This window comes from Leucopleurus acutus (genome assembly GCF_964270905.1).
Source record: "Leucopleurus acutus genome assembly, chromosome: 2".
Taxonomy (NCBI): domain Eukaryota; kingdom Metazoa; phylum Chordata; class Mammalia; order Artiodactyla; family Delphinidae; genus Leucopleurus; species Leucopleurus acutus.
Window position 1 is genome coordinate 67,480,912 of NC_139143.1, and position 25,492 is coordinate 67,506,403.

Consider the following 25,492-nt stretch of genomic DNA (forward strand, 5'->3'; position numbering starts at 1 on the left):
CTAGGGTCTTGCTGGACGCATTTCTGGGGGAGGTGGACCTCTTATTTCTGTTGGAGGGGGGTCTCATTCCTGGAGGGGGCATGCCTATTGGCATCCCTCAAGTAGGGGGGAGCCCAATTGGTGGGCGCATGGGTGATCGTATACCAGGTGGAAGAGCCGTAATTCCTAGAGGTGGGGTTGCTCGACCAACAGGTGTGGGGGCAGTCCCCCATCCTGGTGGATATTGAGTTGAGGCTCCAGCAATGCTGGCAGCAGCAGCAACTGCAGCAGCTGCTACAGTGCCTCTTCCCTGTGGGATCATTACCTGTTGGGATGGCCCCCAAACCCTCGGACAGGGTCTGCTAACCCAGCAGGAGCCTGGGGAATTTGAACACCAGCTGGACCATCTCTGCCAGCTGCCCTGCCAACTCCAGGGCCTCCTGTAGCTCCAGCAAGTGGTACCCGAGCAATGCCAGTACCTTTGGGGGGTGGTCGCTCCACAGTCATGGAAACCAAGTTCTCCCCACACAGCAACACCTGACCCAAAACCCATTTTTCTTCACACTCTGCCTGCTTCGCATTCTTTGGCTTGATCTTCCTGAACTCATCACAATCACAGAGGATCAAGTTCATATTGCTTGTCAAAAGCCTTGAAGGTGCCAGTGAAGATCTGGCCATCTTGCAGGACACATCTCATCCTATAGTCAATGTGCTGCAGCATCTTGCTGCTCTTTCCCACAGTCATGATTGCTGTTCCATCAAGTCCAATACCTACAGGAAAGTTTTGGGATCCTTAAGACCTAAGGGAAGGCTGGTTTTTTTCTCTTGGAATCAGCTACCCAGGTGTTCCAATACTGCTTTAACCACCTCTTGGCGTCTCAGCTAAGAATGCCTATCTCAGTTCCACATGGAATTCCACCGCAGGTACTTGCTGCTGCTGCTGAGACCACCTCGGGTACAGGCGACACTCCTGGTTGCGTAGCGAGGCTGTCCTTCTACGTTTGACTTGGACTTCCACCTCTGGGATGTGCTGTTCCATGGTCCATCTCAAGTGTAAGCGGTCCCTGGCCCTGCTCCATCGTGCCACTGGCCGCTCCTCAGAACAGAATGTCTCCAGTGGCCGTTCCATTCTGCCTGGGCATCCTTGTTTTGTTCTTGATCTTAGGAGGAAAGCTTTTAGTCTTTTAGCAGTAAGTATGATGTTAGCTGTGGGTTTTCCATAAATGCCCTTTATGAAGTTGAGGAAGTTCTATTCTTATTCCTCCCTCTATTTACTCCTTCTATTCCCATTTTTCTGAGTGCTTTTATCATGAAAGTGTGTTGGGTTGTATCAAATGCTCTCTGCGTCAAGTGAAATGATGTGGTTTTTCTTCTTTGTTCTAGTAATGTGATATATTACGTTGGTTGATAGTCTTATATTGAACCACCCTTGCATTCCTGAGACAAATACCACTTGGTGGTATATAATCCCTTTACTATGATATTGTATTTGGTTTGCTAGTATTTTGTGGGGATTTTTTTCATCTGTATTTGTGAGAGATTTTTCCGTAGTATTTTTTTCTTGTGTCTTTGTCTGGCTTTGGTATCAGGGTAATGCTGGCCTCAGAATGAATTAGGAAGTGTTCCCTGTTCCCTCTGCTTTTATTTTCTAGGAAGGGACTGAGGTGGATTGGTATAAATTCTTTAAATAGTTGGTAGAATTCACTAGTGAAACTATCTGGTCCTGGACTTTTCTTTGTTGGGATGTTTTTTGTTTTTTAATATACTTTATTTTTTAGAGCAGTTTTAGGTTCACAGCAAAGTTGAGCAGAAAGTACAGAGTTCCCATATATCCCCTGCTCCCTCCATCCCTAAAACCTTCCCCAGTATCAACATCCCTCACCAAAGTGGTACATTTGTTGCAATCAATGAACCTACATTGACACATCATCACCCAACATCCATAGCTCACGTTAGGATTCACTCTTGGTGTTGGGAGGTTTTTGATTACTGATTTAACCTCTTGTTATAGGCTTGTTCATATTTCCTATTTCTCGAGTCAGTTTTGGTAAATTGTGTTTCTAGGAACTTGTCCATTTCATTCAGATTATTTAATTTGTTGGTGTATAATTGTTCCTTTATTTAAATGAGGTTGGTAATAATGTCCTACTCTCATTTCTGAGTTTAGGTATCTGCATCTTCAGTTTTTCATAGTCAGTCTGGCTACAGGTTTGTCAATTTTGCGGATCTTTTTAAAGAACCAGCTTTTGATTTCCTTGATTCTGTTTTTCCATTTTATCTCCACCCTAACTTCAATTGTTTTCCTTCTGCTAGTTTTGGGTTGTTTGCTCTTCTTTTTCTAGTTCCTTAAGGTGTAATGTTAGGTTGTTGATATATGAACTCTTTTTCTGTTGTTTAGCTCAGTTAACTGTTATCTTTATTATTGACACTCTTAAAGCAACAGTTGCAGAGGTGTGCCACTAGTTTGTGGTTATGAGTGTATGTATATAATTTTTTAAAGTTTTTTTATTGTGGTAAAATATATATTACCTAATTTATGATTTTAACCATTTTTTAAAATGTAAAATCCAGTGTCATTAAGTACATTCATATGTTGTGCAACCATCACCACTATCCATCTCCATAAATTTTCAACAGCCCAAACTGAAACTCTGTACCTAATAAACACAACTCTCCATTCTGCTTTCCCTTAACCCTGGGTAACCACTATTCCACTTTCTGTCTCTATGAATTTGATTATTTCAGGTATGTCAAATAAGTGGAATCATCTAGTGTAGTGTCTTAAAGATTCATCTGTGCTGTAGCATATCAGAATTTACTCCTTCTTAAGGCTGAATAATATTCCATTGCATGTATATACCACATTTTATCTATTCATCCATCAAAGGACATGTGAATTACTACTTTTTGGCTATTGTGAAGAATGCTGCTGCTATGAACATTGGTATACAAATATCCTTTTGAGTCCCTGCTTTCAATTCTTTTGGGTATCTACCTAGAGGTGTAATTGTTGGATCATGTGGCAATTGTGTGTGTAATTGAGGAACTTCCATACTGTCCTCAATAATGGCTGCACCACTTTACATTCCCATCAGCAACGCACAAGGGTTCCAGTTTCTCCACATCTTTGCCAACGCTTGTTATTTTGCTTTACTGGTAATAGCCACCCTAATGGATATGAAGTGATATCAATTTTCATTTCCCTAATGATTAGTGATGTTGAGCATCTTTGGATGTACTTATTGGCCATTCGTATATCTTTTTGTGGAGAAATGTCTATTCCTTTGCCCATTTTTTAACTGGATTGTTTTTTGGTTGTTGAGTCGTAGCCCTTTATTTATTCTGGACATTAGACCCTTAAAAGATACATGATTTGCAAATATTTTTCTCCATTTTGTAGAATGCCTTTTCATTCTGTTCATTATTTCTTTTGCTGTGCAGACGGTTTTAATTTTGATGAGGTTTATCTATTTTTTTCTTTTGTTGCCTGTACTTCTGGTGTCATAGTCAAGAAATCATTGCCAAATCCACTGTCATGGAGCTTTTCCTCTGTTTTTTTTTTTTTTAGAATCTTTATTAGAGTATAATTGCTTTACAATGGTGTGTTAGTTTCTGCTTTGTAACAAAGTGAATCAGTTATACATATACATATGTTCCCATATCTCTTCCCTCTTGTGTCTCCCTCCCTCCCACCCTCCCTATCCTATGTTTTATACTAAGTAAACCTAAAGGAAAGGCTGAAGAATCAGTTGTAAATAGTATAAGCTAGATGAAGACTTGAATTGAAGCACATCATTCTGGGGGAAAGATAAATATTCACACTAAAGAAGGCAGAGAAATTTATTGCCACTTGAAACTATAACTCAGATGAATGAGACCAAAACAAAACAAAACCATTAAGTTGACATTAAAACATGTTGTTATTTGATCATATTTGTCTTTTGAGGATTTCTTTACTGATAGGCACTTCTGCAACCAGTTAGGGTAATTTGGTGTAAACATTTTGTGGACATTTTTAAAGGTATATAAAAGGATGTTTGATGATAGCCGGTCATAAGTAAATAATAATATATATGACATAAAAATTGATGAATTGCATTTTTGAGTTTGAACAATGTTCTAGAAAGATCCTTTTTTTTTTTTTTTTTTTTGCGGTACACGGGCCTCTCACTGCTGCGGCCTCTCCCATTGCAGAGCACAGGCTCCGGACGTGCAGGCTCAGCGGCCATGACTCACGGGCCCAGCCGCTCTGTGGCATGTGGGATCCTCCCGGACCGGGGTACGAACCCACGTCCCCTGCATTGGCAGGCGGACTCTCAACCACTGCACCACCAGGGAAGCCCGAAGATCCTACTTTCTCTGCCATATTTCATAAGTATCAAATTGGATACTCCTGTTGTGCTGCAATTGCCAAAATGAGCTCAATAGTTAGAATGTTTCTTCTGTATATCAAATTGCATCCATTCAAAATATGGAATCCCCTGCACAAAACCAAAATGAGAACATGTTTTGCTCAAGCATTTGTTAATGTGGCTGTAAAATATTTAAAAGTTTCCTAACATATAGCATTTTTTAAAGTAGTCCCTTCACCCACAGTGTTTCCATAAGACTCTTTTGTAGCCCCTAAAAGTCACCAAAAATGGAAAGGACTCCTACCCCACTCCCTCCCTGACCCCTGCCAGCTACTTTTACTTTAGAGTGGAGGTCAGAAAACTTTTTCTGTAAAGGACCAGATGGTAAATATTTTAGGCTTTGCTAGTCATACAAACCCTGTTGTAGCTACTCAATTCTGCTGTTGTAGCACATGAAACCAACTACAGACAACAGTAAATGAATGGGTATGGCTGCATATGACCCAAGGCTGTAGTCTGCCCATCCTTGCTTTAGAGTACAGAAATTAATTTGCTTATGTAAAATATATAGCAAGATTAATAAATTAGAGCCTAAAAGAAAGGTACAGAATCGTTCTTTTAGTCCTTTAGGAAAACCATCCTGTAATGCCTGTATTGTCTATTTTAAATATATCTACACAGTTTCACTTTTTTTCTTACCCTGAGATATTTATTAAGAAAGGGTAATCCAGAGTCCAGTACATGAAACATCTTTGGGGATATATACTATTTAAATAGAAAGTGATAATACTTCTAGCATTAAAAGAACCCCAGCTGCCAAATTATAATGACTCTGTAGTGTGCCTCCAACATACTGACTGTTAAAGGGCAGTAAGTTCTCCCTGGCAGTTACTGCAGCAATTGAAAGTTATATTTTCATATCTTGTATAGGGATGAAATCGTCCAATATTTTTCTTTGTAGCAAGTAAGGTGGTTGGTGAAGACTCAGAAAACGGATTATCAGCTGAGCTCTCTGTACAGGTTACTGGATCCAAAATGTGTAGAACCTAAGGAAAACAAGAGGTGATGTCAGATGTATGCAGTAAGGACTGTAAAAGCCCTTAGTTTTATTAATATATAAAAGTGCTATTTCATTAGTATGAAACTGCCATAAAAAATAACATCTGAATGATGAATTTGATTAGAGAACTTATGCCTTTTCTCAAAAAGCTCTAAATTTGACAATGATGTCAAGTTATTATATTACCTAGGTTACCTATTTTAAAAAATAATGAAATTACTCTTATGCATATTGATGAAAATATATGAAAACATAAAAGAAAATTAGGTTATATCAATTTTACTATAAGTGATGTTGATTTTTATCTTTAACCAAAAAGTATGCACTACCTTTCTCCCTCAGTCCTTCACTGAACTGCCTGGAATTGGGATTCTGCCTTCATTCTACTGAAATGTTATTTCAAAGTTTTTGATCATTTACTTGTAAAATCAATGGTTTTCATTTCTCTTTTTCTAATTTATATGCAGTATTTGATGCTAACGATCATGCTTTTGTTTCTTGGATTCATGGACACCATACTCTCTTAATTCTTCTTCTGCTCTGATTTTTCCTATTCTGTTTCCTTTACTGAGACCCACAACAGGAGGAACTCTTGGGTTGAAAAAAATTCTCCAATTAAGGGCAAGGATAACATGGCTGGCTCATAGCTCCTGTTTCTCATTTTCATATTCTTCCAACCATCATCATATGATGAACATGGGTTATTGGGCAAAGGAGGCAGGTACTGGAATTGGAAAGGAATTGGGAAAAGCAGTAGCGGAAAGAGCTTTCTCTCCTTCTATGTAAGGCTTATTCAAAACAGCTTTCAGAAATGGCTTGAGATGTCTGTTTCCCTAGCTCTCATATTGTCCAGCAGGTTTTTTTCCTTCTAAGTTACCAATGTACCCAAAGAGCTATAGCTAATTTAAAAATGTCCTGGCATCATTTAACAGCTATCATTCTATTTCAGTACCTCTGTTTTTCTACTGGATTACTGCTTTTTCAATTTAGTTTTTGATATCCTTCTATTTTTTACAGAACTTGGTTAGATGCTACTGGACAAACAGAGATAAAGGGCTTATCTTAAAGCTGCTTATAAATTTAGAAGGGAAAATTATAACAGTACCCCAACTCTCTACATAAGTTAATACATTATGTGCCTTTAGAGGGAGGAACAAAATGCCAAAGGAATACAATTAAAGGAGACCAAGATACCAGTATAGATACAAGGTTTCTAGATTTTAGCCTGAAAGTAATAGGGAAGGATTTTAAGCAGGGTGCCTTTCAGAGAGATCACTCTATACACAGTGGGTGGATGAGGGAAGGAGTGGGCACTAAAGCAGACATGGGAAGAACAGAGAAAGGGAGTTTACAGCAATAATCTAGCTAAGAAATGCTGACCTTGAAGCAATGTGGCTAAAAGGTCCAAGAGACACTAAGGAAGTAGGACTGTCAGTTTTGTTCAATGAGACGATAAGGTGGATAAAGGATTGGGAGAAGGGGATGTAAACAAGCCTTGAGGCTACCCACCATTGTATAGTGAAGTAGCAGGGTGTAGGGTTACTTAAGCCAAGGGAAGAGTGTTTCAAGATATCAGGAGTAGTTAATTATACCAAATGCTACTGGCAGCAACCAGGTAGGCAGCAACACCATTTCCCAACAAAAAGAATAGAAAAAGAGAAACGATTTTGGATAAAGCTGATGAGTTTAGTTTCAGGGACTGATTCAGTAAATAGCTGAACACCTACTGTTGTACAAAGGATTATGCCAGACCTTGAGGAAATGCAAGGAACTTACAGTTTGGGAGAGAGATGGAGAATCAAACAATTGCAATTTAACATGATAAAGAGCTATACTAGATATATATATATATATATATATATATATATATATGTACAAAATGGAAGCCTGGAGGAAGGAACATCTAGGTTTGCCTGTGGGATTCAGGGAAGGCTGATTCTTAAAGGCAATATAGTGGTTGGGCAAGAAGAGAGATGTTGGGAGGGCAGTCTAGGCAGAGGGAAAGTATGTACAGAGGCATGAGATACAGTGGCCTATCTGTGGAATGCAAGTGGTTAACACTGCTGGGATGTGAAGTGCAGAGGGTGGACACACCTGGAAAATGATACTAGTGAAGGGGAACTGGAATAATGATTAATGAAAGGCCTTCTCTACAATATGAAATAATTCAGATTCAGTAATGAGGGAGACTGGGAGCCCTCTGAACAGCAGTACCAAGAATGATGGGATTGGCATTTTTGAATAACTCACTGACAGTAGAGGATGGCATGGAGGCAGGTAAAAAGCAAGGTGGGGATATTGGTGAGGAGGCTATTACTAAAGTTTAGCCTGGAGATCAGGTGTTTGAACTTGGGAGAGGGGATAAATTAGAAGGAACTGATAGGACTTGTAAAGGCAACAGGATTAGAGGGATGAAGGATATAATAATAAAAATGATAGCTACTATTTATTGAGAAATTACTGTACCTATACTGGAAACTGCTACAGGCTTTATATGTATTATTTTATGGAATCCCCAAAACTGTTGAGATCACAGTTCATGGAGAGATGTTGAAGATTTTAAAAGTGGAAAAGTTCTGGTAATGACAAGGCCTATGACTGGGACGAGGGTGAACCTGGATGGTTGTAGAACTGTGAGACCACAGTATTTGACAGGTCACCTGCATGAGCCCTCAATTCACACAGGACTGAAGGTACCAGGTCTACACTAATTGCTTCTGTGGAGTCTGGCACATTCCCATCTATATGGGGAAAAAACAAATAACATCTTAGACCAGAAGTAATCAATTATCTACTCTTGATTACTAAATTAAAAGTTCTACACAGTGGTTTTCATATCAAAATGAGCTCAAGAAAAGGATTATCAATGATTCAGTAGCTAAAAAATAGGTCATTTTTAAAAACAACTACAACTACATTTTTTTCTCAAGTGTTTGAGAAAATTAAAGCTCAGAGGAGGAAATAATTTTCTACAAGATCCCTAGCTCATTAGTATGACAATCAAATTTTGATCCCATATTTCCTAACTCCCAATGCCAAGCACTTTCCATTACAACATGTCACCTTTCAATAAGAGGACAGTCTTAGAGGTTCCACAGATCATGAAAGAGAAGTATTTTACCGTTTCAGCCATTCTTTCTGCTGGGGTGCTGCAGAATTCAACTGTTGATGGAAACTTTTTTTGACCATTAGTGCCAACATTTCCCAGAAGATGAGAATTTACTGCTTTTGCCAACTTGTGATTTGTTAACGCTAGTTCTGCTGTGCTGTGAGGTTGCGTGTTAGGGTAGTAAGTTTGCTCTCTTCCCCACTGCAAGGAGACCAAGAGCTCCTCCAACAACCTGCAAAGAACACACATGAGCACTCAATATTAATAAGAGGATAAAATCTAAAAATCAAGACTGATGAATAAATGAGAAACATATTTCTGAAATCATATAGTATCTTTCTCCTCTTTCTCTCAGAGTTCAATAAATCAGGAAGTCTGGTAAAATAAGTCAGATTACAGAAAGCACTTATTGATTTTATGGTTATCTGGAAATCACTCAACAGACAGTACATTTTTTAGTTCTCATATTTTAGTACAGGTAATAATAGTATACTCATACAGTATTATACAACTACAGATTTGTGCATTTATTGAGATATTCATATGGTATATGTATATGCTAATTTTTTGTGTGAGTTACATTGGTTGATTTCTAAATGATAAAGTAACTTATAATGCTTGGGATAAAACCTACTTGGCCACAATCTATAAACATTTTTATATACTGTTGGATTTGAATCACTAAAATTCTGTTAAGGATTTTTGCATCTGTATTCATTAGGGATATTGGCCTGTAGTTTTCTTGTAGTGCCTCTGTCTGGTTTTGGTGTCAAGATGATGCTGGCCTCATAAAATGAGTTGGAAATTGTTCCCTTCTCTATTTTCTAGAAAAGTTTGTGTAAATTTGGTTTTATTTCCTCCTTAGATATTTGTTAGTATTCACCAATGGATCCATATAGGCCTGGGGTTTCCTTTACTAGAAAGTTTTTGACTACAAAGTAAATTGCTTTAATAGGTTAGGGCTATTCAGGTTATCTGTTCTTGGGTACTCTGGTGGTTTGGGTCTTTTAAAGAGATCGTCCATTTAAGTTGTTGAATTGATTAGCATAGTGTTGTTCATAACATCCCCTTATTATCTTTCCTATGTCTACAGAATCTGTAGTGTACCCCTCTCCTCATCCCTGATACTAGTCATGTGTATCTATTTTTTTCCTGATTATACTGCCTAGAGGTTTTGTAAACTTATCTTTTAAAAGAACCAGTGTTTGGCTTTCTATTTCATTTATTTCTGCTCTCATCTTTTTCTTCCTTCTGCTTAATTTGCTCTTTGTGTTTCTTAAGAAGGAAGCATAGATTATTGACGAGACCTTTTTTCGTTTCTACAATAAGCATTTAAAATTATAAATTTCCCTCTAAACACTGCTTTAGTTGCCTCCCACAAAATCTGATATTTTGATATGTGTTTTCATTCTTCTAATTTCCCCTATGATTTTCTCTTGACCTTTACTTATTTGATTTGTAAGAAATCAACTACATAAAAGTATAAAGTGCATTTAAGGAAGACTATCAATTTTGACAGTTCTGGTGCATATAGACATGAAAGTAAGCTCTAATACTGTAGAACAATCCTCAAAAAGATCTTCTGGGCTTCCCTGGTGGCGCAGTGGTTGAGAGTCTGCCTGCCAATGCAGGGGACATGGGTTCGTGCCCTGGTCCGGGAGGATCCCACATGCCACGGAGTGGCTAGGCCTGTGAGCCATGGCCGCTGAACCTGCGCGTCCAGAGCCTGTGCTCCGCCACGGGAGGGGCCAAAACAGTGAGAGGCCCGCGTACCGCAAAAAAAAAAAAAAAAAAAAAAGATCTCCTTCCAAAGGAAAGACCGGTATGCTTTTTGGCTTCTACCAAAAACCATACAAAACTGCTATAACTATAACCAAAAATTACTTTTAAATCCAGAAATTTCTTCTATTATAGATATAACTAATTCTCTCCCCAATTAAGAATAAAAGAAGCATGTCTTCTGTTTTTTCAGTCTTTCTCCCTCCCCTGGGCATCTGTTTTAAAATGTATATGCTCAATAAGTTATTAAATGTAGAAATACTAAAGAACTATCTCAGTAACAAAAATTGCAGGAGAAAGGAGAAGAGTTCAGAATGTAAACAAGTGCCATACTTCTGCGTAGCTATCATTTCCTGACGAAACTGTTCCCGTTCACTCAGGAGATCTTGTATAGCACTCTGTGCATCACGGTTTTGACGCTGTAAAACCGCTCTGGAGTTGGTTAACTCATCTGCCATAACCCTGGAAAAGATTAAAATCTTACATATAAATTCTCTGACAGTGTTAAGAAGTTAATATACTACCTTTGTGACTGTCATTTTTAAAAACTTACAAAAAAGATTTAATGTTGTCAAATTACTTCTCAGTTTTTAAATCTTCACTAAAAAACATTTAAAATCTTTATGAGCTTAGAACTTATTAAAGGGACTCAATTAAAATATCTGTTTACAAAATGACAAAGGAAACAGTTTTTTAACTTTCCTATATAGTGACTTTGGAATGTACTTCAGTCTTATTCTAGGTTAATCAAGTTTTGGAAAAAAATAACATTATTTAAATGTTTTTTAAATACGGAAAATTTAAGAGAAAAAAATGAGTTATTTTTCTGCCATCAATTACTTCTTTGTCCTTAGAAAAATATTAAATATAGAAAGATTTATAAAAAAGCAAAACTAAGTCCTTCTTCCAGTCCAGCATCCCCATCCTTCTTTTATAATCAGTGATCAATAAAGTAACCAATATATTTTTCTAGAAAAAAATAATTTATGTGTATATCAACAAAAAATTATGTGTAAAAATAACTATATTCATATTATTTACAAAAAAGGGATTATTTAATACAAACTTTTCTATAGTTTGCTTTTTTTCACCTAATAATTTATCTTGGTGATTTTTTTTCATATTAGCACACATAGAGCTAACTCATTCCCTTTTTTAAAAAAAAACAGCTTAATGTTTTCTTCTGATTGGATGTACCAAAATGTATTTAACCAATTCTCTATTGATGGAAATGAAGCAAAATTTTAAAGTATTTTTATTCAGCTGAAAATCTTAAAACTAAAGTCTCAGACCATAGTAACCACTGAATTCCTTAAAATGAAAACAATTCTGACATTAAAAGATTAAATCAACTAAAATATCAATAAAGTTTGGTTTAATTATTATTGCCCTTAACGTGTTACTATCAGCATTGATCAGAATGTTAAAAAAAAGTTATTACAGTAATCTGTAAAATATATGCATGATTTGCTTCTTAAGCTGTTCAATGAGAATTAATTAATATTCATTCTAAGTCAATAAACAGTAAATTCATTTCTCCAAATAGATCCTATAATAGTACAATTAGAAATAGATGTGTGTTAGATGGATAACACCCAGATCCTTTCTCCAGTAACTCAAAGTTGGAAGGAGGGGATAAATAGACAATCATAATATATTAGAGAGCTTCCCAACTACCAGTGTGTCCATGGGCCTGGTGGTTCTAGGGGCCTGGGGTTCTCACCTCTACTGGAGAGTAGCCTCATCCAGTATGCTATGCAGTATGTCATACAGATGTTATCATTTTCTGTTTGTGCATGGTGAGAAAAAGGTTGGGAAGCTCTATTAAGTAGTAAAATGAGCTATAAGAACAGAGCACGAGAGACAAAATATGATGTACGGAGTGGCAATGATATTTGAGTTCTCCAGATAGAAGGTGGGGAAAAATAGTCTTTTAAAAAATTTACATATTTATTAATTGCCTGAGTTTAGTTTTGTTTTGATCTTAAACATTGTAGTAGGAGTGATTTCTACTATAGAAGAGTAACTCAGAATTCTGGAATGAGGGAGGTGCTTTTTGATACCACTTTTCCATTTACGGAGACTGTATGACCATCCAGAGGAGGAAGAGTCCACATCTTAAATAATACATGAGGTACTCTGACAATTTGAATCAGAAAATTTCACACTACAATCTATTTTCTTGCATTAGGGGTCAAAAGTCTGATAGAGCAAAAGCTAGGAAATGAAATACTCTTTAAAATAGAAAATACCTGCTTGCAAGGAATTTACTTCGCCACACATCACACTGTATGGACATCCGTTCTAACTGTTCGGAAAGCTGAGCTGTGTTTCGACCTAGGGCTTCGTTTTCTAAAATAAGCTGATTTTTCTCACGGGCTAGACGTTCAAAGTGATATTGAAGATCATCCCCAACAGAAGCCACCAGCAGCTTTTTTAACTCACGATTGACCTGGAGGAAATCATGACCAATACAACAAGCTCAAAGTGATGCCAGTGACTTTGATGTAGCAAAATGAACAAAAGAGAAACTGTGTTTCATATAGTTTGGGCCTCCATTACTAAAAGTGTGTATCAAAAAGTGATATTAAATATTTAAGTTTCATAATGTATATAACCATGTCTATACCTCTATTAAACTACAGTCCATGTGGTTATAATCTGAGCCTCTTATTATAAGAGTACAAATCATTATCATAAAAATTACAAACTGCCTCCAGTCAACACTTAAAGGCAAAAAATTAGAAAAGTGAACCAATAAATTTTGCTAAAAGATATGACTGAGTGTTTTATAAATCTTTTCCAACATTTAAAAATTGATTTCTTTGTGCCTTAGGATTTTTATTTTTAAGAATTTAAGCAAAAAAGCAATTCACATGTCTATAAGCATGTTCTTCACATTGTTATCAAAAATGCAAAAAATTAAAACATAAATGTCCAATAAAAGGTATTGGTATATGGTGCAGTCATTGAAGAACACTGTTGCTATTAATAATGATACTTTAATAGAATATCCTGTATTAACAACTAAAAAACAACTAAAAAAAGTGAGTTACAAGGCAAAAATATACTCAGTATGTATAATTATGCATTTATAGCCAGATGGTATAATATAGGTAGCACTATTTTCATTATTTTTTCTGTATTTTCTAAAATGTTTACAAATAAATATGTACTAGTTTTGTAATTTGAAATCAGTTATTTAAAAATATATTATTAAATATATTAGAAACATATTTGAATGACAACCACTAACCATGGTGTCACAAAGACTAACATCTAGCAAAAAGATGTATAATCTAACAGAGAGGCAAACTGGGGCTGGTAAGGCCATTACTAAGATGTAAAGATTAAAGAAAGTGAATCAAGCACTATAGATAATTTTCCATTTACAATGAAGACACTGATACTTATACCACCATTCTCTTTATTCTAAGTATTATCTATACATAGAAAAAAATACTTGGAATTTATGGATTCTTAAAGCAAGGATTATTAACTAGTCTTACTTAGTCAATCTCTGGTTTGCAAGTTCGTAACTGTAACCTCCTTTACAACTTGTAGGTGGTCTTGTCCAAAGTACCTCACATTGTCCAAAGTACCTCATACTTCAACCATGTTTAGAGGATAAGTTCCCAACATAAACTACTTCTATTAGAGGCACTAAAGAGAATGAAAAATTTAACGGGAAGTTTTTTAGATAAATGACAAGTTATAATGACATTGCAAGAGGAAGTATTGTTTTCTAACATGCAGGCTCAGAAGGCCCAGGTATAAAGCAAGGTACTCATTAAACCTATTAAGGCTGTTCTTACCTCTGACTGTATTCTGAGCTGGTTTGAAAGACCTTCTTTATCCTGTAGTAACCTCCTTTCAGAGTTCTTGAGCTTTTCCAATATATTCTTTACCTCGGATAGTTCCTTTCTGGGTTCTTCAACTCCCTCTGGCTGGCCAAGGAATTCTCCTTTGTGATGTCCCAGAGACTTAACCTTTGCATTTTTGTTGGGGATATCATGGGTTATAGCGGCTTTGGGAACTAATATTCTTACAGCTTCGACTTCCACTGCTTTTTCAGCGAGAATCTTCCCTAGCTGAAGAACGCCTGGGCTCTCTGATGGAACTGCTTTCTTTCGTGGACTTGGAAGGATGTGATGCTTTATAGGTTGGATTCCAGGAGTAACTTCAATAGATTTAGGTGGTTCCTCAGTTTCCATTCCATCTCCCGCTCCTCGAATTGGGGATGAAGTAAGGACGACTACAGAAGGGAAAACAAAACATAAACTACTTACTGAAAAGAAATGCCAGGAAAATGCTAAGACATGCTTTACCCTACATTCAGAATTCCTGGTACTGAAAAAAAGGGAAAACATTTAGAGTAAAAATTTTCAAAACAATCATGTGTCAACAAAAGATGAACAAAGTCTTACAAGTTCAAACTTTCCTTAAGTAAATGGTTTCTCTCTTGGTAGAAACTGCAAGAGATTTGGAATCAAGGTATTCGGCTTCAACTTCTACTTCCTAGTATAATCCTAAGTAAATAATGTAACCCTCCATGAATCTCTATTTCCTAATCTGCAAAATGGAGATAGTAACAACTATGCTACAGGGTTGTGGTACGAAACAATGTAATAAGATCAAATGCCTGGCACGTTGTAGACACTCAATAATATTAAATATAAAAATAAAATAAGCTATGTATATACGTATTTCAAAGTGTCTACCTCAAAATAGATTGACCTGTTTTTGTGAACTCTTAGCAAAGAATGCTTCACAAGTTATCCAACCAGATTCCTTAATACTCTCTCTCCTAGACCTTTGTTTCCGCTATTTCTTATTCTCTTAAATGGCTTCTTTCGACACTTACTGTGATTCTCACTTATCCCTTTAAGAAGTCAGCTTAAACTCTACTCTGCGTTAAATTTTCCCAACTGTTCTAGTCTACTCTCTGAATGCCTATGCTACTTACCATCTCAAACATTCAGTTTGAATCTGAATCATGAACCATAATTATCATTTATGGGTTTTGTTATATGCTAAATCTCACTTTCCCAATAAGTCTGATAAGCACACTATGGCCAGGCATCATGCCCTAAACAAGTGGAAGAAGCATGGTATTATAGAAATGACATGAACTCTGGGATCAGCCAGATCTGGTTTTGAGTCTCATTTCCACCACTGCTACCTGTACAATCCTGGACAAAATCCTGCAATTATCTGAGCTTCAGTTTCAGCCTCCATAAAATGAATTTAACAATACATCTAGGGTTACCTTATGTCTTAAATGAGAAAATGGTTAAGTAACAAATAAACATTTATAAAAGATTTACCATGTGCCAAACACTATTCTAAATACTTTACACATAACTCATTTATCCTTACAGTTACCCTTTGAGGTAAATATAATTAGCTCTATTTTATAGATGAAGAAAATAAGGCACAAAGAGGTTCAAGAACTTGCCCAAAGTCATACCACACAGTTAGTAAGTAGAAGATGCAGAATGCAATTCTGGGCAGCCTGGTCCCAAAGACTGAGGCCTTAACCACTGCACACACTGCTCCTTCAAGTGTCAAGTGTCTTGCACAGAATTGCAGACATTCAATAAATGGTAGCTCCCATTCCTTTCCTCTGTAACACTTAATACATTGCTGCACACATTTACTAATTTGCTCAATTAAAATAATCTCCCGTCTGGGACTTCCCTGGTGGCGCAGTGGTTAAGAATCTGCCTGCCAATGCAGGGGATATGGGTTTGAGCCCAGGTCCGGGAAGATCCCACATGCTGCGGAGCAACTAAGCCCGTGAGCCACAACTACTGAGCCCACATGCCACAACTACTGAAGCCCACATGCCTAGAGCCCGTGCTCCACAACAAGAGAAGCCACCACAATGAGAAGCCTGCTCACCACAACTAGAGTAAGCCCGTGTGCAGCAATGAAGACCCAATGCAGCCAAAAAAAAAAAAAAAAAAATCTCCTCTCATATAAGCCAAACCTGGCTAGCCATCCTTAGTTTAGATAACCTTTGGAAGGCAGCTATGCTCACCACTATACTACCATTGCTCCAGTCAAATGACAAAAATTTTGTTTCTTTTCTCCTATTTTACCTTACCTCAAATTAAGCAGTGTAAGAAGTTTCACTGAGTCATCTTTCTCCAAGAAAGGGCTAATTTCACTAATTGATTCAAGAAAATAAGTGGTTTAGAGCTTAGAAAGAATGGAGGATCTGCTAGAATGGGAAATGTTGCAAACTTGAGGAAATGGCTGAGATGATACCTAACCTACATGGAGTTCTTGAATTAGTATATTCAGTAACATCCCTATGAGCTACAAGTTAGATTCCTTGCCATTTTACAAGTCCAGCATACATCTGAGAAAATGGAGGCCAAAACCTAGGAATGGTAATAATTAGCTTTTATTCAATTTACTATGTGCCAAGGACATAGTTCTAAGTCCTTCAGATGCATCAATATCATTTAATTTTTACAAGTTTCATGGGGTAAGCACAATAGTACCCATTTTGTAGATAGAAACAGAGGCTGTGAAAGGTTAAATAGCTTGTCCAAATCATCAGTGTCAAACTGGGATTTGAGTCCGAATATGACTCCTGAGCTAAGCTGTTAATTGGTCTGGGAGGCCTTCCACAAACAAAACTATTGCCTCATCAACCTTGAACTTAACTGCCTCTGCTAATAGCCCTATTTGTCAGGTTGCAAAAGCCCACAGAATTTATATAACAGTTATAGTGAACTTAAAAAAATGCAGATCTGATCTGCATCAAACCCTTGAATGGCTTCCTGTCACTCTCAGAATAAAGACCAAGATCCTTACCATGGCCTATACGGCGCTTGGTAATCTGGCCCCCTGCCTATCTCCTGGGTCTCAATTTATGCCATTCACTCCCTCAGATCCTAAGTTCCAGTGTTACTTGCTTTCTTTTAGTGTCTCAATAGGAGCAAATGCCTTCCTCTTCCTCTGCAGACATTTCTTCTTGGAATCTTCTTCCTAACTTCTTCTCCCCTACTCATCCTTCAAATCTCAGTTCAACCTTTCCAAAGGGAAGCCTTTCTCTAATCTTCCATGATTAGGCTAGGTTTTTTGTTTACACGCCCCTAGAGCAAAGACCCTGCCTTTCTCTGTTTACCATTTATCAAAATGGTAAACATTTTTTTCAGTGTAATTAGTTATATACTATTTGTGCCTTCCACTAGGATATAAGTTCCATGAGGGTAGGGACTATGTGTCACTCATTTACCACTATATTCTTAGTAAAGTGCCTTGTACCCAGAACTCTCTATCTGATAAACAATAAATAAATGGAAGCAAGAGGAGGGGAGAAGGATAAGCACATATAACAATGGTGATGATAAACTTTTGAGTTTTACAGGCAACAAACATGCTGCTTGGTGCCTAATATTGGCCAGACATTGTATGAGGTAGTGGGGACCTCTATGCTTAAGACACTTACTATCTAAACTTGAGGAGACAGGACATACATGTAAAAAGATAACATGTGTTACTGGGTCATATATAATAAGTGTGCAATAAGTGGTAGAAACATATTTCTACAGAAATTTGATTTCTACAAAAATGTTAATTGAACAATCATGGACTATTGATCAGTCTTTGGTGAATTCATTACTATCTAGCCAAATCATATATTCATATGATTTGAATATACATTTACAATGTTGTGTTAATTTCTCGTGTACAGCAAAGTGATTCAGTTATATGTATGTATATATTCTTTTTCATATATTTTTCCATTATGGTTTATTACAGGATATTGAATATAGTTCCCTGTGCTATACAGTAGGTCCTTGTTGTTTATCCATTTGATATATAATAGTCTGCATCTGCTAATCCCAAACTCGCAATCCATCCCTCCCAGGTTTCTACTTTTTAATAAGCTTATTTTTCTTCTTCTTCCAAACTTAGTTATATAGATACAGAAACTACAGAGTAGAACAGATTATCATCATACACAGTCACATATCTTCTGGTTTCTATTACTATTTTTTAAAACATTACATTATTAAAAGATATTAAGAAGAAAAAATTACATATATTCTAATCATTCTAAAATAACTTTTCATTACTTCAAATTTCTTCAATATTTTTATATACTTATACTCATAATTAACTTTATAAGCTTAATATATTTTTGTTTTGCTAGTCTTCATATTTTCATTTTATGACTATATTATTCCTTCAAGTTAATATAGCACTATTTAATTAATTACTATTTTATTGCTGGATGTTTAGACTCTAATTTTTTATTATAAAAATGCTTTAGTGAATATTTTTATGCCTACAGGTTTTTTTTCAAATTCTGAATTATTTCTTTTGAATAAATTCCCAAGAATAGAATTAATGTGCCAGGTGAAGATCTGCATTGTCAAACTGCCTCACAAAATAACTCTACTGACGTATCAGTAGATCTATTACTTATGTCTTTATTTAGTTTTATTTTTTGCATGCTCCATATCCATGAGCTAATGCAATGCTTAAAAGTAAATAAGAAAACATTCTAAAGTGTTTAGAATGGCACAGTAAGCGCTCATTAAATGTTACCTCCTATTGCTTTTATTATTATTCTTCAAAAAAATCTAATAACTTTGGATCTTGATTAAGGGGAGAAAAAGCTTAATATCATAAAATATAATTGTGCCTTTTATTCTCTTATGCTAAAGTTTTACAAAGTTATATCGTCAGACTTTAGGACTATTTTTTCATTTATCAGATTTTTGGGGACTTTTTCCTAAGTATGTAGTAATGTACTGGGAATCCTGAGTTATGTTACACAGGAGGTAGAAAGACATCTGAGGTATAATTAAGGTGTTCCATTTAACAAAACGTTTTATATTAAAATAAAATATTTTGTCATTTCTATATTAAATGTTAACTAAGACATACCCTGAGCTTTAGGACTGACTCTACTTTCAAAAAGATGAACAAAGGAATACTTCCGAAAGTGAAATAAAGGTTTGGTACTTAGTTCACGCTGTAGCACATCAGCATGGAGAAGGAGAATTCCCACTGAACTGTTTTAAAAATAAAGGCCTATTCCCATGCTTTTAAATATGGTTTCAAGTTTGTCTAACTCTATCTTGTGCAAATTTAATTTTGTCACTAAGACATCCTGACATTTAAGAAGTAATGTAGAGTCATGAATTAACTACAGATTCACAATAAAAAAACACAACAAAAAGACACACTAGAGCTATGCCATTCAGGCCCACTGAAGCTGAAGAAATCAGGTGTGACATCTGTTAAGATTAAATACGATTTCTAGGCAAGTCGTAACATTTTTGAGTTGGAATTTTAGGTAATGGAGATTCAAGAGCAAATCACAAAATGGTTAATGCTAAATTTAAAAGGCAAAGAAACAATGGTTATTGAACAGAAATCTCTTTTCAAACGAAATTGTCATAAAATTCCAATCAAGAAATTCAATCAATTTGGTTCAAACTCAATTTACACTTCTTTTATTTAAACTGTTCTACTTACTCAAGCACTTGTGAGTCCCAAAGCTGTACCATATCTCACAGGGCAGCTCCCTCTTTGTAACAAGTGTGCTTCTAGCTACTGTGCACGGGCAAGGAGGCAAGGGGGAGTCAGGGCTTTACATTTTCTCGCCCAGTAACTTACTTTCATAATTCTATTTTTTCTGTGACCCACAGAGAAACCTTTATTACATATGCACTAGGCCCAATCCAGGGCACATTCATGAGCAATTACCTTCAGTCAAGTGGGATGACAGTGATCTACGGTACCAGCTCTGTAATTATGAGTAATGTTTAAGTAAAGCAAAACATCAATCCCTTCCCATTCTTTGAAGGGAAACAACAAAATAATTCTTCAATTACTCATCAACATTAACTTCCACCTGTGATCACTTATCAAAGAATTAAAACATATCTAAGGTTTATGGCTCATTCTCACTGCCTTTCCCCCAAATTGGTGAAATGTAGCAAGAGAACAAATAATACTGTTCAGTAGGGGTTGGCAAACTTTTCCCATAAAGGGTCAGATAACATTTTAGGCTTTGTGGACCATGAGGCAAAATTAAGGATACTACTGATATATAGGCATTTATATATGAAGAGAAAAAACAAAATTTTAAAGATGAAATTCAAATTATAATTATTGAGTGAAGTTTTTTTGGGTAATATAGGTTTAATAATGAAAAGAATAGAGTTCTTTTTTACTTGGGATAACACCTGGCTTAAGTGGGATTCAAAGCTCGTGTTCCCTATTATCAGACTGCCTGCAAATATTCTCAGCAGGCCCAAGAGCCATAATTTGCCAACCCTTGCTCTAGAATACTGAGGCAAAAAGAACATTATTTTATAGTCTGTAATGAAACAAACATTTCTCCTTTTTTGATAAAACTGTAAATCTATGGAGACATACTCAGAGTCAGCAGGATGGTATAATAAAACTAGACTAGACTCTGAGTCAAAAACTTCAGTCTCCACTGCCACACATTGTGTGACCTTGGGCAAACCACGTAACCTTACCTCTCCCCCCATCCTACATTGCTTTCAGAATAATGCAAACAGAAGAGTGTTTCAAAATAATTTGTTTCTTTCCTCAACTGTTGAGATCTCCTCAGGGCGGGGACTGCCTCCTAATCTTGGTATCATCAGCTTAATGAAATGGTGCTTGGTGCAGAAAGGTGAGTAAGTGCTTATGGAAGTTCATCAATGTTAACATTAACACACCACCTAGAACATTTCCTTTTAACATCCAATAACTAACTCATTTAAAAACTACTCAATTTTTTTCCTCTACACGAAATCATTAATTACTAACTCATAATCTGACAAACTTTTCAGATCGTATGCAGATTCAGTTATAAAACAGTAAAATTAGGGATCATCACTTGGTAATTTTAAATTAATATTCTATGTCACCAGTATCACCCAATGAAGTTTACTTACCACTAAATTAGAAAAATATGCTTTAGGCAGTGGACTTAAGGCAGGCCCATGTTTACTGACGTGGAATCCAAACGTTCCTTTTGTCACAGGCCCCGCAAATACAAGAGCTTCCTGGTCAAATAAGTGTGGGCAGTGCTGCATACCACATATATCTCTTTGGAGCTGCACAGTGTACATTAGTATATTAAAGGCTCTGAAGGGTCCTGTAGTATAATCTCTCCCTTAATCCAGCATTCCTCTAATTTATCTGTCCATGGAATCCTTTTTCACCTAATAACTATTGTTCCACAGACTTAGAGTTAAAAGTTAGACTATTTTATGGAATTATAAATATTTGAACATCTCAGACCTTCCTATTTGGTCTATTTTCACTAAACTGTCTGACTTTAATCCCTTTACTTTTAATTTCAACCTTGCTTCCCCCAAAAGTTTTGGATTCAAATTCTAATTTTCTAATTGTTCCTATTTATTGCATGTTTCCCTTTCAAAAAACCTTAGCAGCAAGGACACATCCCTCTCATGATGACAGCATTGCTCAAATGTCTGCTGAGAAGAAGTTCTGTCCCTATAAGCCAATCTTGCTTCTTTTCTGAGGCAGTTACAGGAAATGCAGGCAACTGACAAATGTGCACCTTTTCTCAGGCCATGTGATACAAGTAACTGTTCTTCATTAACAGCTAAAATGATATTAAATGAAGGATTAAGACTAACAGCTGAATTACCTACCTCACTGTAAAATTAAGATCAAATGAAGTAATGTATGTGAAAGTGCTTTATAACTCTAATCCTCAGTACAAACAAGTAACAACAAATAAATAATTTCACAGAGGCCTTGCAATAACTAACTTCTAATTACTAATGATAATGTCGTATTTAGTTTTTTGCTTTTTGCCAGGTACCATGCTAACTGCTTTCATAGTAGTTATGATTTAATTGCTCTTATTTCCCATTAATCCCCAGCTTATTACTTTCATTTCAGTTTCTGGTTTGCTTATTCTAATAATATAAAAAGCCTCGGGTGACCTGAAATGCTCTTGCACTCAGCTGAATTAAATTCAATTAAATATTTATTGGCATGATCTTCGCTGTCTAAACACATTTAAACCCCCTTTAAAGAGTTTGCTTTTGGAGATCTGCTTGCTGCAAAACTGGCTTCTAGAAAATAGTTTCCCATCTCTCACTGACAGCTCCAACCTCCACAACTCACTCTACCCAAGAATAACCTGAATCAAGAGGAGCTCACTTTGGGACATGCTAAGACTGTTATCTATGTCTAAGTGAAGATAATCAGTAGACAGTAAGCTACAAGGGTCTGAATCACAAGGAAAGAGATCTGAGCTATAGATAGATTTGGAAGCCATCCTTATAATTACTAAAGCTCTGAGAGTAGAAGAGAAGGAGGGCTGAAAAACATTAATATTTAAAAGATAAACCAGAAGAAGAGGAGAATTAAAAAGAAACTATAACTGGAGCAGTGGTGTCCAACAGAACTTTCTACAATTATAGAAATGTTCTATATCTGCACTTTCTAATACAATACCCACCAGCCACATGTGGCTATTGAGCACTTCAATGTGGCTAATGTGACTGAGAAACTGGATTTTTAATTTTTTTTTTTTTCGGTACGCGGGCCTCTCACTGTTGTGGCCTCTCCCGTCGCAGAGCACAGGCTCCGGACGCGCAGTCTGCGCAGGCTCAGCAGCCATGGCTCACGGGCCCAGCCGCTCCGCCGCATGTGGGATCCTCCCAGACCTGGGCACGAACCGGTGTCCCCTGTGTCGGCAGGCAGACTCTCAACCACTGCGCCACCAGGGAAGCCCTGGATTTTTAATTTTTAAAAATACTAATTTAAGCTCAAATAGCCACATGTGGCTACTGCATTGGACAGTGAAGGGCCATAGAGTAGATGGAAAATAAGAGTAAAGTCATGGAAATCAAGGAAAGAAAGTATTTCAAAATGTGGGCATGATCAATAGTATGAAATGTTATACAAAGGACAAGCAAGGCAGGACTAAAAAGTAACTACTGTAGTTAGCAAATGTTCTGAGTTGAATTGTGTCCCACCCATACCTCAGAATGTGACCTCATTTGGAAATAAAGTCATTGCAGATGTAATTAGTTAAGATGAGATCATACTGGAGTAGTGTGCACCCTAATCCGATATGATTAATGTCCTTATAAAAAGGAGAAATTTGGACACAGAGACATACATGCACAGGGAGAATGCCATGTGAACAAAAAGGCAGAGATCACTGTGATGTGTCTACAAGCCAAGGAATACTAAAAATTGCCAGCAAACCACCAGAAACTAGGCGAGAGGCCTCGAACAGATCCTTCCCTAGTGCCTGCAGAGGGAGCATGGCTCTGCCAACACCTTCATCTCGGACTACTAGACTCTAAAACCATGAGACAATAAATTTCTGTTGTTTAAGCCACCAGTTTATGATACTTCGTTACAGCAGCCCTAACAAACCAATGCAATAAGAAAAAGGTCTTTTATACCTGATAGTTGTTTGTCCATCTACCCAAATCTTTAAAACTGTACATTCTTATTATTTAAATCTTAATCTTCTAGTGGACAGAGAACATAGCTATAAAAATTTGCTTTTACAGTACTGTTTAACAGTAGTAGTCATCTAATAAATACTACCAAATAATGTTACTATTCACCTGTATATCTGTAGTACTGAAATGTAAACACTGCATTAAAAAACAAACATGAAGAGATATGAAATACAAATGATTCCCAAGCACTCTATGGGGTTTGGTTACCTGGCTCAAACAGTCCTTCGTCCTATCATCATAAATTTCATGTTTTAAAAACAATTATCAGCAAAAGAAGAACACTTACCTTTGGTTTCTAAACTTTCAAGAGTAGTCATTTTTTTCACCAATAAAAATGTACCCCAAGACTTCTACTAAAAAACCTAAAAATGTATAAAATGAAAGAATTAAAACAATACCACATAAACACATTCACTAAGTCCCCGTAATTTATACACTGTGATATTCTCCTGCATTTAATAAGGCTGCATTTAGGAGGTGCCCCTTATAGCCCCTTTTCACAAGGTGATATTGTTATGGTTCCCAAATGTCTCAAAAAAATTAGGGGTGGTTTATTTTCAAATTTCTGTTTCAGTGTATACTCTAAATTACCACCAGTATATTCTAAATTATCAGATGTGTGTCCTTAAATTTAGCTCAGAAAGAGTACTATAGTTACTGTAGGGGCTTTTGTATCACCAATATGACGCCAGGAATTTAAAAGTAATTAAAGTAATTATGTTCTCAGTAGACATTATTGACACTATTTTGTTCACTATATATATCAGAGAGGAGCTTCTGTTCAGATGTTTAACAAGTGACAAAAAATTTATGATAATTTGCACTTCTTGGTAATAAAATTAAAATGGCATAGCATATGCTTTCAGAAGTGTATGCATGGCCTTACAGTATAGACTAAGATTCAGTGGAAAACGTGAGAAGGAAGGTGATACTAATGCAGTGATTATGAGTATGATGAACCGGACACTGGATGACAACTGGTTTCACCACAAAAATGATCACTCGGGTACTCGATATAACTTGGCATAGCGTCTCCCACGACTACCTTCCTCAAAAGCCACAAACCCTCCTCCTATTGTTCTGAAAACAGGTCTCCAAAGACCCTTCGAAAGAGCAGTGAGCCCTCGGAAGATGCGCAGCGAAATGTACGAGCACAGCCAATGTCGGCCGGCAAACACCAAGGGAAGGGGGTGAAGGATGGGTCTGGAGTGGGTAACAGGTATGAAGGCGGCAGGATGGAAGCGACAAGCCTGTCAACCTCTGCGGTCCCCAGAAGTCGAATCCCAAGTTCCGTGCCTGTCTGAACAAGCCTTCCTGGAACAACAGGCAACCTTTCCTTACAAAGCGATTGAACACCAAACTTCAACTCAGACCGCCATCCCGTTCCAAAACGCCCTCTTCTTAGTTACACAAGTCCGTTTTTGGACTTACCTCTCAGACTCTTACTCTTCCTATTGCAGGGGGCCTCACTTTACAGGTTCTTCGTCTAGATCTCACTGGGCTAACTTCTCCACACACAACTCTCGCACTCGGAAGCCAATCCACCCAGGCCTTGGTGACATCAAGCTTCTGGTTCACAAATAATCACTTCCGATTACTCAGGGTTTCGTTTCCGGAATACTTTTCCAAAAGAAAAAGGTAAACACACTCTGTGGTGCGTTTAAACTCAAGTAACACAGAACATCTTCTGTAAGACTTCAGTAAG

The 25,492-nt window shown here is 36.8% G+C and overlaps 2 protein-coding genes and 1 pseudogene across 3 annotated transcripts; all 3 read right to left on the bottom strand.

The window, feature by feature from the left end:
- LOC309979120 (small nuclear ribonucleoprotein-associated protein N-like) lies at positions 1–724 on the bottom strand (annotated as a pseudogene). Its single transcript has one exon. The product of its transcript is annotated as a small nuclear ribonucleoprotein-associated protein N-like (transcript).
- A 147-nt stretch (positions 725–871) lies between these two features.
- LOC309976615 (SNRPN upstream reading frame protein-like) lies at positions 872–1,018 on the bottom strand (the record flags this gene model as incomplete). The annotated part of the gene is made up of 1 exon (XM_082862295.1): positions 872–1,018. The coding sequence occupies one exon, from the start codon at positions 1,016–1,018 to the stop codon at positions 872–874; it is 147 nt and encodes a 48-aa protein (XP_082718421.1).
- Positions 1,019–3,735: 2,717 nt separating this feature from the next.
- BLZF1 (basic leucine zipper nuclear factor 1) lies at positions 3,736–25,354 on the bottom strand. The gene is made up of 7 exons (XM_082832777.1): positions 25,219–25,354; positions 24,074–24,149; positions 14,095–14,534; positions 12,532–12,731; positions 10,613–10,741; positions 8,513–8,732; positions 3,736–5,377 (listed from the first exon to the last, which is right to left on the bottom strand). The coding sequence occupies exons 2-7, from the start codon at positions 24,102–24,104 to the stop codon at positions 5,192–5,194; spliced, it is 1,206 nt and encodes a 401-aa protein (XP_082688903.1). The 5' UTR covers positions 24,105–24,149; positions 25,219–25,354; the 3' UTR covers positions 3,736–5,191.
- Positions 25,355–25,492: the final 138 nt, after the last annotated feature.